Raw genomic sequence first — 15,823 nt, forward strand, 5'->3', positions numbered from 1 at the left:
TTAATCTCTACTGATTCTCATCTTTGTCTCTTTCACATTGTCAGCATTATCCCAGTAAATTCCGCTGAAGCTAGTACAATTATAACACCCGTTGAGGTTAGAACCGAGACAGTTATTGTACCACCAACCACCTGTAATATACATTCTGTTGTGACCACAACTATACTAGAGTTATTTGCTCTCACCTGCAACAGTTTATACTATATAAAAAGTTTATCCTGTGATCCTTACTGTTAGGTTTGTAACAATGCTTTATCATTTACTTAAATATTGTATTTATTCACAAATTATTTTTACAATAATTTTTACATACATATAATTTTTTAGATGAGACTAAAAATATTTTCAAAAGGAAACTATTAGACTGTGAATATTAACAGAATGTATTTCCACACTGGAACGTACGCACAGCGAAGTAAAACACGCAAGAACCTGGTTTAACACATTTATGTATTTTAGCAATTTTTAAGTGAACACCTTAATCTCATATCTATGCAGCTGCCAAGTTGTCATCACTATGAATTACCATAGTATAAATAGGGTAAGATTTTGATTGAAAGCTTATGACCAAATTACAATTATTAGGAAACTGGTGAAAGTTATAAATATTAGTACTATAATTAACATTACAATTATAGTAGAAGTTAAGAGAGCAATCCTTTAGCTAGACCAACTTTCCTAACTCCTTCATGTCTCATAGAAGTTAGAATTTCAGAGTGATGTGATTGTAAAGGTTAAAACAGTGAGACACAGTTGACACAGGGAATAAACTCTTGCTATGAATTTATTAGATCTTTAATGCAATAACATTTCATTATTACTTAAAATGTAATTATTTTACAGTGTTAAATGCCTCTGTAAAAGTATCTACAAATCTGGTCATACTAGAAAACTCAACCATTCATGTAATAATATGAATATCACTGTAACCAAAACTACATTAAAACAAATACTCCAACTTTATAATACAGTCATATGAGCTTGACATATAATACAATCATACAATAACTTGACATAACTACGAACTTAATGCATTTTGAGACTAGGTTTGTATGTCAATGTGCTCCTATCTCGAGGCAATATTTCTTATATAAATTAACTGGATGCTAATTATTCTGTTTCTATACTGACAAAAACACTTGAAGCAGGATATTATGATGTAATATTGTGTTTTGGATGTTGTAATTTAGTACTTACGCTCAAACAAGGAAACTGTTACCTATTTAATGGTTATGATCTGCAATAAAATATTACATTACTATGCGCAATACTATATTGAGTTCTTAATTTTGAGAAAGAAAAGTCCCTCGCATTTGGTATGGTAGACTTTTGTGATGCTGCATAATACAACATAATATGTGAATTTAATATATAGTGAACTTAGCTTATTAAACACACACACGCGCACGCATGCATGCATGCACGCGTGCGTGTGCACACGCACGCACACACACACACGCATACACACACGCACACGCACACACACCTAAAACTGAGTTTTACTCTTTTATGAGACTTGAAAATTAATTTTGTCATTGTCCTAATATTTTATTATTTGCTTCCAGCTTGACTTTTTTGTGTTCCTTACATTTTTACCGTTGGCTGACATTATCAAACCTTTTATAAAACTACTTTGACAAGAAAGACTGAGCGAGGAAGTTCTCAAGCAGAACCTAACGGTCACTTGTTAGATTATTTATATATTTAACTTTTTCACTGTGGTGTGCAAATTTATGCAAAATATATGGTGGACTGCAATATGCCCGTTTATGAAAGTTTTTTAGCAATTACGTAGTATCTGATCTTTATTATTCATTGACAATATATTCAACAATCTTAAGTACCCGTTATAGTATTGACAGTATTTTCTGAAGATTTCTCCATAAATTAGCCTTAATTCATAGAACACTTTTAAATTCTTGTTTGAAATTTTTCAACTCAAAAACATATATTAATATTTCTTTCTGATGTTCAAACTATGTAGTCTTATTACAGCTTTCGTAAGGACCTCCCAAAAAAAACAAAAAAACTACTTATGTTGATGACATTATAACAATTTAGGATTCAGATTTTAGTGTTTACACAGCTAATTAAAAGAACTTCACTGACTCTTATAGCGATGAAAATTTTTGTTAGATTAAGGAGCACTGTCAAAAACAATGTTTTAGCTTTATATAGATTGTAGCTTCACATAGCTTTAGCAATGCACAAAGCAAAGATAAATTGAATTTTTCACATAGCTCTGTTTGTTAACATGTTGACAAAACAAAATATATTTAGCAGAAACTTTCTAGATATAGTTTGAAATCGAGCAAAATTTGCATACATAACATTAAAAAAAATCGGCAATTTTTGGTAAAATGACTGGCAGTAGGCTGATAGCCGATAGATAAAATTGTACATGGGCGGCGATGAGAACATTAAAGACCATCAACACAAAGTTTGCATGCTCGTATCTCAAAGGTTTCTTGTCTCTCGAAGCAGTAAAAGGCTCAAAATTTTACTTGTATCTCAAATTTTGTTAGAGACTTTTTTGAGGTATGACTGTACTATATACGCTTGGCCTGTGTTCCTAGCTGCTAGGTTTATAGTAACTTCATTACTAACCACTAACCAGTTCAATATTCACTGGCTATTATATATCAACTCTTGGTATAAACATTCCATGATAGACACCAACTATTTCTATTGTAAATATAGGTGTTGTAAAGTTAGCAGTGTTTATGTAGTATAACATATCTAGTTATGAGAGAATTATAGTTCAAGGATACATTAGAAATTAATTATGTTCATGCGAGTTGTGAAAATATGAACAGTTACATACAAGTATGTACATACCATGGTAAAGTACAGCACAGTTCCCACCACTCAATTCATCATGCTCTCTGTCCTTGGTAGTGAAAGACATACCATTGTGATAGGAGAGACTGTACTCTTCAAGACTCCCAGTAAAAGCTACACTGCTAACCTGTTGGTAAGAGACACAAACACATACATTTGTAATGTAATACAGACTAATTATACATTGGCTCCTGACAAATTTACATAAAATCTTTTCTCTTTTCTGCATACAACTTCATTAAATGTTACGGACAAGACCATGTTATTAAATAATTACAAACTGCTATAATTTTCCATTTGAAAATAAATTTTTATCATTATCATATTTGTAATTAAAAAACTTACCGGATGAAGATATTTTGCAAGCCAGATTTCTAACTTACTGTTTAGCAAAAGCTGAAAGTTTTCCCATACAATAGATACATAAACAAGGTTGTGTTTGCTTATATACAATAATTTATCCCATTAAAAGAATATACAAATATTACATTTAATTAAAATCAAACTGAGACGTTGGTTTTACATCAAAAAATTTTTTTAACAAAATTCTACTTTTGAAATATGGATGTACCCTCATATTTTTACATTTACACTAGTAACTACCAAAAAGTTAATTATGACCTTGATTGCAACAAAAATTTGTCATATGGTAACTCAACTACGTATTAGTAATACTTTGTTAGCTAATATAATTGTTAGAGTGTGTCATGGACATTTTTAAAGAGATAAGAAGTGCTCTTGAGTTAAGGAGAAATCGTCCAATCCCGCTTCGTTGCTAGGAATAAAAATATACAATGTAAGCATATGGGTTTTCAAAGCCAACAAAATATTGTGAAATAAACTGGCTCAGCTTTGCTGGTACTAGCCTAGTAGAGTATTTGATTAGCTGAACATTTTGTAACTCAGTGCGCGAAAACAGACTGATACGCACAGTGGAGTACGTAGCGAATACATACAGTCACACCTTAACCTATGAGCTGATTGAATTTTGGGACCGAACCTGAATTTCAATTTTCTTGTATCTCAAAGCACTGTAAAATAACTAATTACAATTCGAATCATTGCCATAGAATGAAAAAAACCCAAAACAGAATACTACAATGATCATAAAAACATGTTTTAATTTTTTAACTCCCCCGAGCAAACAAAGTAACAATAAATTACTTGTTGTTATGATTTGCAACAAAAACAACACTTATAAGATTAGCAGTGTACTGGGTGCATGCACACTGTTTGTCAAAAAATAACAAATCTTTTCAATTTTTGTTTTATTTTAATGTATAAAAACAGTTTCCATTTTAACTTTCAAACTTCATATCGGGAGAAAAGTGTTTCACGCAGTTTAAACAAATTAAGAGAACAATTAAAATTTAGTAAATTAAAACTTTGGCAGACAAATGCAACTTTAAAACTTAATATCATAAGAAAAAATGTTTTGTACAGGTCAAATCAGTTAAGAAAAATAAAATAATGGTGAAATTGTTTAAATGTGAATGCAAAATAATTAGCTAATGACGCCTAAATAAAGTCTGATTTGTTACGATTACAGTTAAAAATGAATTGGCGATGATGCGATTAATACTAACTATGAATACCAAAGACAAATCCTGAACATGCTGAACCTGCCGCTGGAGAGGCAGAGACAGAAGAAAAGGAAGTAAAAAAGGCAATGACAAAAGGGAGAGAGGGGGAAAGAAAAAGGAAGACCAAGAAGTTAGAGAAGAGAGAAGGATTGACGGAGAAAAGAAAAGAAAAGAGGGAGAGAGAGAGACAGAGAGAGAGAAAAAGGGAGAGAAGGAAAGAGAGAAAAAGAGAAACATAAAGCGTGACAATAAAAATCAATTAAAGATAGACACGCAACTAATGATATTACTGTTGAGTAATATGTTATTAAATATTTCATTTGAACAAGTTTTTGTGTTCTATTGACCAACCGTGGTGTTATTTTGATGTGGCAAAGTAAGGGGTTATTTAAAACATCTTTCCAATTTTTTTTAATATGTTATAGTAGATAATAAAATTATATAAATGTTGTCAAGTAATAAACCATAACATTGTTTAATTATCAACAGAATCATGATTGTCTAAAGCTAGGGGTGAACTAGCTAATGTTCTGCTACTATAGATTAAAACACAAGTTTATGCTAACTATTTTAAATATAACTGAATATTATGACAGATGATCCAAAATCAATGCTTTCGGCATGTTGGTGCGTTACTCATAATAGTGTATTAGTTAGAATTCATTTTTCATATAGCTCTGTGTAGCCTACTGTGCACTGAAACTTTAGCTTGTAGTTTCTCAATACTCGTACTATAATACTCATTTCCATACACCCCTATGACCCCTATGACCCCTATGACCCCTATGCACCTTGTACTCACATTTAGTTTGTAATTTTCTGATTCACTGCCTATTATAAAGCTAGACCAAGTTCCAGACTGTCTAGCTCCTTTGCCTTCTTTGAGAAATATGTTCAGCCTCCTATTTGTCTGAGTTAATGCATGGATCTTATCCAGTCCTAAAATATAACAAACATACACTTAAAATTAATACTTATAATAGTAATTATAAAATATGTACTTTTGGTAGCAGACTTTCTGAAATGCATTATGTGTTAAAATATGTGCTATTTTAGTTCATAGATGTTTGTTAGCTTTTGTCCTAGTTAAACTTTAATTACTAATGTATGTTATTAAGAGTTAAATATAAACAGACTTGAGTTTTAAAATGTATTATTTTATGTTTAAAAAGTCATTTTCCGTTTAATCTTTTCACTAAATTCAGCAGTCAAAAAGCAAAATTAGATGTGGAACAGACTTGCTTATTATATCAATGTTAAATTTAGTCACACCACATCACAGATTACACACCTTTTAAATATTATGTTATCAAAGCATCAAATAGTTAATAGCAATGCTATTTTGTGTATTGATCATTTGTTTGGGTTTAAATCCCCATTGCTAACAAACTGACAGTATAAATAAAAAAATATGTGGCGATAATTTCCTTCTAAGAAACTAAATCCAATTTTCTTACCTAGCCAGTACTCTCCAGGGATAGTCCCAAATCCCTCTTTGTAATGCAACCAGTCTTGGTAAAAGTCAACGCTGCCGTCGAAACGCTTTTGGAAGACTGTCCAACCATGACCATCAAAAAAATCACACCAAACCTCAAATGGTTTTAATTTGCTGGTTATTGGATTTATTAGGTAGACACCAGGCGTAATCGCTCCTCGTTCATAGTGTTCTTGACAATCTGTTAAATTAATAAATTATAAAGCTATTATTGTTTTGTTTGGTTTATTAAATGAATGAATAGTATTCCTTAAATAAGGGAAGACACATGTAGTTTGATTGTAGCTGGGTAACGAGAAGCAGCAGTGTGCAGAAAGTTGAATTTACCTTTGCTCACTGGCACTTTTGATGTGTTTGATTGTTTGGAAGCTGCTGACATTGTTGTTGATTCTGTAAAACAAACATATTAAATTGAGGTTGTTTATAAACACTTTTTTGAGAAAAAATCTTTTTAATGGCTTTTAATGACTAGCTTCTGCTACAAAAGCTCTCTACATACAGTTTTAGTAACTTTCAAGCATTTTGTAACTAGTAAGTTTTTTATTAGTAGTTTTGTAAACAAATTTGGTAAGCATTTTGTAAACACTCATCATCAGGTTTCTTAATGTTAAAAATATGATACATGAAAGATTTAAAATCATAGCAGCCATGTGAGTTCCACACAAAACAAAGTCATATTTGTAAAAAATGATGTATTACCTGGTTTGGTGTAGGAGCTGATCATCACTGAATGGCTATTAGAAGCATCACAACGACATGACCTGAGAACTAGCAGCAAGTTGTTGAGTGCAGTCTTTGCCAACTCTGAATTTAATGTTGTTACATCATCATTAGGATGTTTTAACGCTTCAATAACATCAGATTGCGCAGCTGATACTAACAGAGTGAGCACCGCCAGTAGAAGGATAGCAGCCATTGTAGCGTTAATAATAATGATTCAGCAGGTCCACTTTGTCTGCTTATGTAGCTTAGTAGGAAACTGAGCTGGTATCTAGCTCCACCCACAATTTGGTTAAAACAGCATGATGCTTTTGCGCAAACTTATAATGTTTGCATAAAACAAATGTTTCTAAAACTGTCCAACTTTATTCAGATGTCAAACCTCAAAAACAAATATCTTATATGCTGAACATGCTAAAGTCCAACTTTTTGGGGCTATTATTCAGTAATCTTCCTTAAGTGATAAACTTTTATGTTACTTTTTTGATAAAGGTTTAATATTAATATTCATAATACATTTGTATTTCTTTTTCATTATTAAACTTCAATAAGTATGTTTAAAAGTATACTTTCAAGTCTAGATTTGACTATACATCACCAAGCTACGTAGTCTTACAACAGGACACAATGATATTGCTAATGCTAGTTTTTTCGAGGTTGAAAAATAGCAACTGTACCTATATTACTCATGCGTTGACTTCTCCTTTTTCCCTATTGTCTCATATATGTATTTTTAGAGAAGGGATCCATATAGACATTCATCTCTTGAATAAATGAGTTGCATAGAGGGCAAAATGAAAATTTGATTACGTCTGACAGAAACTATGGTCAATGTTATAGATGATCTAGAGTATTTTATAAATTGCTTAGTAATTAGCTTAGAAAAACTGTTGTATATGCATGGTTACAATTTGAACTATATTATATAATGTGAAGCTACATGTACAATAAAAAACAGCATTCCTTTGTTGATGGTAGTTGAAGTTCATAATAAGAATACATATGAATGTCAGGTAGACTGTCTGTCGCCTACTTATCAGTATTATGGTTACTTAGTAATGTTTGGTGTATATATCTTACTTCAAGCTGACACTACTGTATGATAACAGTAGTTTTGTCAATAACAAAGTCTGGCTTTAGATTAGGTGAGGTCTAGCATGTGTTAACATGAAACACTGAATAGCAAAATACAATAATAGCTGTGCATGTCATTATAATTATTATATATGTAATATATGTATTTAGTATATATGTAATATGTATATATTTAAATATATCTATTTTTTTATAAGTTATACATATATATAGAATATTCTTTATATAAATGATTGAATCATCAGTGATATACACATAGATTTGCTACAGGAAATCAAATTACATCACAATGAAAAAAACATTCATGAATACTGCTATTGAGTTCTTTTAAACTTGTTCAGTAATGAATAGAAACAGTAAGTATTGGTAACAAAGTCAATCAATGTGTGAATAATAATAGTTTTTAACTGTAGTAATTAATACGGTAAGCAATGGCCTGTGTACTGGTCTTGTAGCAAGTGACGGAGCATGTCGAAACAAGAGGGAAAAATACTCGCTAGCCAGGGAAAATGGGGGTACCAATTGTGAGGCATGATCGCAATCTAAATTCAGCTTGTGTTTTAATTTACTTTTTTATTGCATGCGCTTTCAATGCAGCTGTCAATGATGGTATGATCAAATCAAAACTACAAGCATTAATATGCGAAATAATAAATACTATTACAGCTACATCTTTTCAAATTACAGCTCACTCAGTGCTATAGGTTTTAAAATTACTGAAAAATGGCGAAGATTTGAATCTAATTTACACTGTATGTTTAGCCAAATAAGGCTGAAATCGTTTTATGGTTGCTCTATTTTTATAATAGTTGATTTGATTTTTGACACAAGAATTGATCTTTAGTATGAACTTCAGGTAAAATTTTCTTAACCTTTTGCAGTTTGCAAAAACATATAAAAGTCAAAGGTTTTATGCTGTACTAAAACTACTAACATATGCTCTTATTATTATGGCCCAAATGACCTGCAAGCTAAACTACAGCTGTAGGCCAGGCACACTGAATATTATCATTACTGCTAAAAGTTACGAATCAATGTAATAACAAATATGGCTGCAAGAAAAAATAACTTAGTAACGTAGTAGCGTTAGTAATAATAGTAGTAATAACTTTAGTTGATGCTAATTTTGGAGCTGCTTAGTCTAACAGAGGTGATGAAATTCTTTGAGACATTATTGTAATACTTATAGTTGGATGTAGTACTCAGAGTATATGCTTAAAGTAGTCCCTTTTGCCCCTTAATATCTGTACATAATACGTGTAAGTGGGTTACATTGTAACTAAGCAAGCGGATGGAAATGAATGGCTGCTAGTTTCTTATCTACCTTAAGTAAATAGTCTCACCATAAATAGCCATTTATCAGCTACAGCTGACACTCTCTGGCACATACAAGATTTATCACTTTTAAACACTGGAATTGTGCTGCCGCTAGATATCGGCAGGAGATCAACAATTATTATTGGAACTACTATCAACACCTAATAGCGGGTTCAAGCTACACCGCTGTATGCAGGTGTTAGCTCCACAACATATTGGTGATCCTCTATGATAACAATGTTCACGTTATTACAAAGTTACTTTTACCCATGTTTACATCAGCGAATACTCTGTGGTAGATCGGTGTTATTGTACAATATGGTGAGAGAAATGATGAAGTCCTATTCCCGCAGCAACAGTTAAAGGGTAAATATATATTTAGCACTCGTTGATGACCAATCATTGATGCCGAATTAGTGCTAAGTGCTTTTTGCTGTTGTTAATGCTTTTTACACTATCGGAAAAGTTTGAATGCTGCAAACTTTCTTGACCTATTAGTATGGCCTTGACAATGCCATCGGTTATGGTGAACACAGTCGATGAATAATTGCCGAAAAGTCAACAAAGAAATATGGTGATATAGTGTGAACCTTTATTTAGCTATCAGAGGAATGCAATATGCATCAAGCTCTTAGGGTTACTGTGTACACTGCTGATTTTCATGATGTAGACGCTGCTTTCCATAGCTGTTTAAGGCTGGTTTCTTACATAGTCGCGATGTTGATGCATACAATATTAATATAATAACATTCAGGTTATCCTTTGTCATTTATTGGCAGTGTTTTCTCTAAATTTCATCTACTTTTTGCTTTGATTGACCTACATGTAACTAGTGCATATATATTCTTTTTGATTCTGAGTTTTTGGGTAGTTTTGGGTAGGCTGGTCTCTGGATCTATTTTATGTTTCTTTGGCTCGTCGATGACTCACTCGCTTTTGGGTATACAACCTGGCTTTTTATCCACTTTTGCTTGCATAGCCTTTTTCTTCTTTTAATCTTACAAGGAGTGGTGTATATAGTAAACATGAGTTGCGTACTTGACTTTAAATCTCTTTATAAAGATAATCTTTAAGAAGATTGATGTTGAAGGTTGACTTGCAACAAAATTCAAATTACAGTTGTTTGATATCAAAAGATTCACCATGTCTTACTCTGCTGTGTCGTAAAAGCAAAGTATACGGAAATGTGATTATAAGCCTTTAGAAAATCACTTCAGCCATCACAAAACCGCTGTATAAATATATATACTGTATATATATATTATATATTCATAAACAAACCTAAAATCTAGCTATAATAATCCGAACTTTTATTCGTCTCTCTAAAGCCTTGCTGAAAGCGCTAAAAACCATGTCTTCGATGAAAATTGAACCTATGGCATTTACAGTAAACAATATAAATTGTACTAACACAAGTATAAACTGCAAATAGTTCTTCAATTACACTTTTTACAACAAATTTTTTTGTTAAGATAAGTCATTGGTCTGTTCTTCATAACCAGAAAATGGTAATCATTTTACTTTGTATAAATTGGCTACAAAAAATAATTCACACATTTTCAGTTAAGAAGAAATGAGATAAATCAGGCCTGAGATAATTGCAAGCTCAGGCTGTCACTTTCAAATGTGAGAAGATCAATTTAATGTACAATTTATAATTTTAATAAAGGCACATTAAAATATGACATTTTTAGTGTTATTTACATTGGTACGATGTATTGAAGCCGTTCTATGAAGTATTACTGTTTTGGGGAACTATCAGTTATAACAAAATTAGTCATTTTGCCATTTATTGTTAGCTTATTTATAAGATACCAATTTTCGACGGTGTCTAACCCATGATTTATAATATAAACGTCTTAATCCGGAGATTTAGTTTCAAAGAACAGGTTTGTGTCATCGGCCAACAGGATGGTGTCAAATAGTTTTGTGCTATGAAACAAGCCCTTATTGTATACAAAAAGAGTAGGATCAAAGACAGAACTTTAAAGAACTTTGTAAGTTTTTTTAAGAGATGACGGCATGCTGTTAAAAAAACTTTTTAGTTAAGAGCAGTTGAGCAATTTTTAATTAATTTGATAGAATTAGTGCATAATATCATGTCCTTAAAGGTATGCAATAATAATTCTTGGTTGATAGTGTGAATCGCCTTTGCGAACTCAACAAAAAATTAATGATTAGTTTATCAGTATTTAGGGTAACAAAAGCATTTTTTTTCCAAAATTGATATGAACAACTTATTTATCAGTCTGTAGAAGGTTATGATAGAGATACCTGTTCACACAAAATGTGTTAGTTTTAATGAGTGTTTAATGTTTTTTATGAGAATAGACTAGCCATACTTTTTAGCAACTTTCAAATCTCAAAACAACGAGAGATAGTACTAATCGCTACTTATGACTAAATCCGATGAATGCTCTAGTGCTTCTTATAATGTTAGACACGCTCGGTAGTAGCACTTGACATTAATTGTCAAGTTTTCAACTAATGATTTGTTTAGTGAGTGTTAGTAACAGCAGGTGCATTTTGTAGTAAACAGCACAAAAGACTGACAAAGTAAATTAGCCTTAGACTTGTTTAAAGTACTTGAAAATGAACAAACATTAGACAAGAGGTTGGCTTGTAGCCTGCAGTTTAACATTTAGCAAGTGGTTCAGTCACAAACTAGGATTTCTTGTAGCAGATGAGTAAAACAACTAAATAGCATGTGATTCAACAAGAAGCTTGAATTTTTTTCAGTGGACGAATGCAAGAACCAAATAGCCTATGATTCAACAAAAATGCTATAATTTCTTTAAGAGAATGAGTGAATGAACCATATAGACTTTTATCCTTGGAGCGGAGTAAAATAATTGTAATAGACAAATTAACAGTGATATTCAACCAACAAGGATTGAGATGCTACATAAAGACATAACATAACAAGGTCTACCTATGATGATTTAATAGAAATCCAAAAGCCATCTTCAACATTATTCAGCTCATGTCTCTTCAATTTTTTTTTACTTTTGCTCCTTGTAATATTGTCTCAGTAATCTCATTCATGTTAAAATGCTTTTTGACGGGGCGTCCTACTTACTGTTCATCACCATCAGATTAAGACTTCCCGTTTCCCCAACTAAACTTACATCTTTCAATTACCATGATGTTTTTTATGACTCACTGATGCACCATTCAGAGATAGGGAGTATGCCAAGGTGTGCTATCACCACCTTACATATAAGTTGGTGACAGCACTAGGCAGTTAGATATGTTTATGAACTGGTGAGAGTAGTCAAACAAAATGGGCAACTTGATGGGTATACAGTTGTTTTTATGGGCTAACAATAATGTAAGATTAACTTGCTGGTATGACTCACTTCCTCAGTTGCCTCATGAGCTAAAACTGCAGACTTAGCTTTACGTTTTTTTTTTCGTCACACCTAAAAGCTGGTACATACTACACTGTCGTATGCAGGTCTTAATCACACAATACTTTGGTGGTTGTCTATAATAACAAGGTTCACACAATCACAAACCTATCTGCATTTACATCAGATAATAGTCCGTGGGATGGCATTTTTAAAGGTAGTCACAAAAATGATGAAATAAGGGGTTTTTGGTATTATCGCTAATGCATACCTTTTTGATACTATCATTTGTTGCAAAACAATTATGAAATCTTGAATCCCTCTTGTCTTTGATCATCGGAAAAAGCTTTTAAATGGGTAAAAACTTTTAGACTTACAAACTTGATGATGATAGAAGTATCCTGTAAGGTGCAGTTACAAATAGGAATCGTCTTCTTTAATCTGTTTTTGCTACTGATCCTAACTGAAAGTTGAGCTAGCTCAGCATACTCATGCAAACCAAACTATTTAACGTGTAATGTAAAGCTTGAGAACTGCTATTAAATATAAATATACAGAGATAGTCCTTATATTAACTATTGTTAATAAAGGTATGTAACCTAGGTCAGTGACAAGGGCTTAGGAAAAGAGACATAGAGCAACACAATGAAAGAAAACATCTGGATAGTAGATAGCTATTACATAGCTTGATTGCCAAGGTTTAGGCACAGAAGAAACTTCCGCGCTTATTGTTTACATATAGAATTCAGCAGAATATATTGTCGGTAAAAGAAAGAGAGTGAAACTAGATGCCATTGTCGACTAGGGAATTAATGACACCCACAATAAATTGTGTAAAGGACTGTGGCTAAAGTCAAATGTGTAAATAAAATTATGTTGACTAAATCAAAGAAAATTGTAAACGATTTATGGGGTACAGCAACTCTCTCTCCAATTACCACCAGCAATGCACCTGTGCCAGTATTAGTGAGAGGCAATCAGTCAATATCTAATTTCAAATGAGATATTTTTACTGTATTATAATTAACACAATGCAAAGCTTCAAAATTCATCTGTCAATAAATTTAGAAGCACCAAATTGAGTCAGTAAGGCAGCTGAAATCACTTACAATGTTTTCAATAAATATACTTGAACTGAATGTACCACTTATTCCCAAATGTTCTTGTACAGCCATTTTTTTAATCTGTTTCTGTTCTTTTAGCTGCTTTGCTTTTTATCACATTTGCTGCCGTTGTTTATTAAACACTGAGTTTGCTGCCTTTCCTTTCGTCGTTTTTGTTTTCATCTTTACAAGCAGTTTAATGGCATGCAGATACAAAAGTAAAACTAACGGCGTCACAACAGTTGTACATTTTTGACGCTTTTTTGTACTGATATACTAGTGTTAGGATATTAAAATTTTTTAAATGTTTCGTACCAAAAACCAGAATTGAAATGCTACTAGCATCCATATAAAGCATATGCCTATGAATTTAACTCTAGCAAAACTCAAGCACTCAATAATTTGTTTACATAATATGGAAAAAAACAAACAAGAGTATAGTAATTAGTGTGGGGCTATTGCTTTCATTAGATAAGATATTAGTGTGTAGAGTTTCTTCATGTAACTACATCACAGCCACACTTACAGTTTTAAGAGACATTGTTCTGAAAACTAGTAGTGAACTATTAAAACGCTAATGTGAAGAAAAACCACCCAAATCAAGAAATCATGAAAAAATACTTCCACACCCGACAAAACCCTCTCTTTGTCTTGGTTCAATAAATCACCTACTTGTATTCTATATGACCTGCAGGTCAACTGACTTGGTGCTTTCCACATTAGTTGTTTTAACCGATCTGAGTAGGAGTGCTCTATATTTGGCAATTGATATCTTCTTTTTCCCACCAGAGCTTAAATCAGACAGCTGGAGCAACTTTACATATATACACTTCAGCAGCCTACCTACATAATGCTAACACTATTGACTAAATCACAATATCACAACATTTTCTCTCTATGAGTGGTATAACGGAAATAAACTGCACATATTGTTCATACGCAAATACTAACACCTTGACTTGCTTGGGATGAAACATAATGTTATCTCAATATATAAGGTAACAATATAACTGTAAATCAAAGTGTATTAACTATAAACCTTTTAAAAACATAAAGTAAAAGGTATATAATATACATGTATATATCTCAAAGTCCATATGTTGTCGCCATATGTCTGCATTCCGGCTATAGATCTTTGTAATCTTGATATTAAATTTCCGCGTTTTAATAGTTTTAAACTCACGACTGAAACCGCAAACACATTATTAACAAATTCCTTATCCGGATGATTTCCCACTGAGCTAGAACGGCATAGTAATCAATTACGTTTTTATATATCTCATACCGAATGCACATGCTAATTATTTCAACACTTGTTTCATTAAAAATATCCAGTTACAAAATTCAGAACTTCTGTTTTTATTTTATTGCATTAAAAAAAACATTTTTCTTATGATATGTAGTTCAAAAGTTGAAATAGCTAATGTTGTTATATGTTAAAGCCCAATCAATTTTCTGTCCAAAGACTTTTTTAGTATCTGGGTAATGTTGTGTAGTAGTAACAGCTAGTACTATATATTTAGAATGACCAACCAAATTGCATGTCTTGAATCACCTGTAATTTTGCCGCTAATGCCAGGGTTTCTATACTATCTTCCGTAGCAATCATGTCACAAGAGTTAGTATTCATGAATAACTACATGTACAATCATCTATTATCACCTGACCAAGTGGTGAAGAATGCTATCATCAACCTACCTTACAACCATTCTCCTAGACTAGCCAACCCATAAACTATAAAATAGGCTTTTAGAAAAAAAATTTCTTTTCTGTGTATCACTTATTTAGGAGACATTTGCAAACATGGTTATTTACTATTACTATCCTTTGTCCTTGCTATAAATCTATTTAGGTAATTAAAAATATATATCTTTTCAATCTATTTATATATTTACAATGTAGATGTTTAGATATATATATTATTTATATATATATTTTGTCAACAAAAATGTTTAACTGCTAAATTATTTGTAATGGTAAAAATATAAAGATTGTTTACATAATAAGATTTAAAGCTTATGCAGCAAAACTCTAGTTATGATTTAAAAACACGTATCTATCTTGAAAACAGGATAAACTAAATATACTTTTGACTGTGATTACAAGTTGTAAAGTATTTTCTGTTGCTATTTTTAAACAATTGTTTGTTTCTGTTAATTATTCTGTAATTTATGTAAAGCTCTTAAGTTTTTACAATAAAAGCCACTGTAAAACCTTCAATCGATGCCTTTTTAACTCTTCTCTATATTTGCAATTGATTAGTGGTGGGTTTAAAATGAGGGCTAACAGTTTATTTTTCAAATGGCTTGACAGAATTTG

The 15,823-nt window shown here is 31.9% G+C and overlaps 1 protein-coding gene across 1 annotated transcript; it reads right to left on the bottom strand.

Annotated features, from left to right (window-relative positions):
- On the bottom strand, window positions 1-6,835 carry LOC137402576 (ryncolin-1-like). The gene is made up of 6 exons (XM_068089079.1): window positions 6,619-6,835; window positions 6,247-6,309; window positions 5,882-6,100; window positions 5,227-5,363; window positions 2,839-2,968; window positions 1-131 (listed from the first exon to the last, which is right to left on the bottom strand). Exons 1-6 carry the CDS (start codon window positions 6,833-6,835, stop codon window positions 1-3), a joined length of 897 nt encoding a protein of 298 aa, XP_067945180.1.
- Between the last annotated feature and the right edge of the window lie 8,988 nt (window positions 6,836-15,823).

This window comes from Watersipora subatra, chromosome 8, assembly GCF_963576615.1.
Source record: "Watersipora subatra chromosome 8, tzWatSuba1.1, whole genome shotgun sequence".
Lineage (NCBI taxonomy): Eukaryota > Metazoa > Bryozoa > Gymnolaemata > Cheilostomatida > Watersiporidae > Watersipora > Watersipora subatra.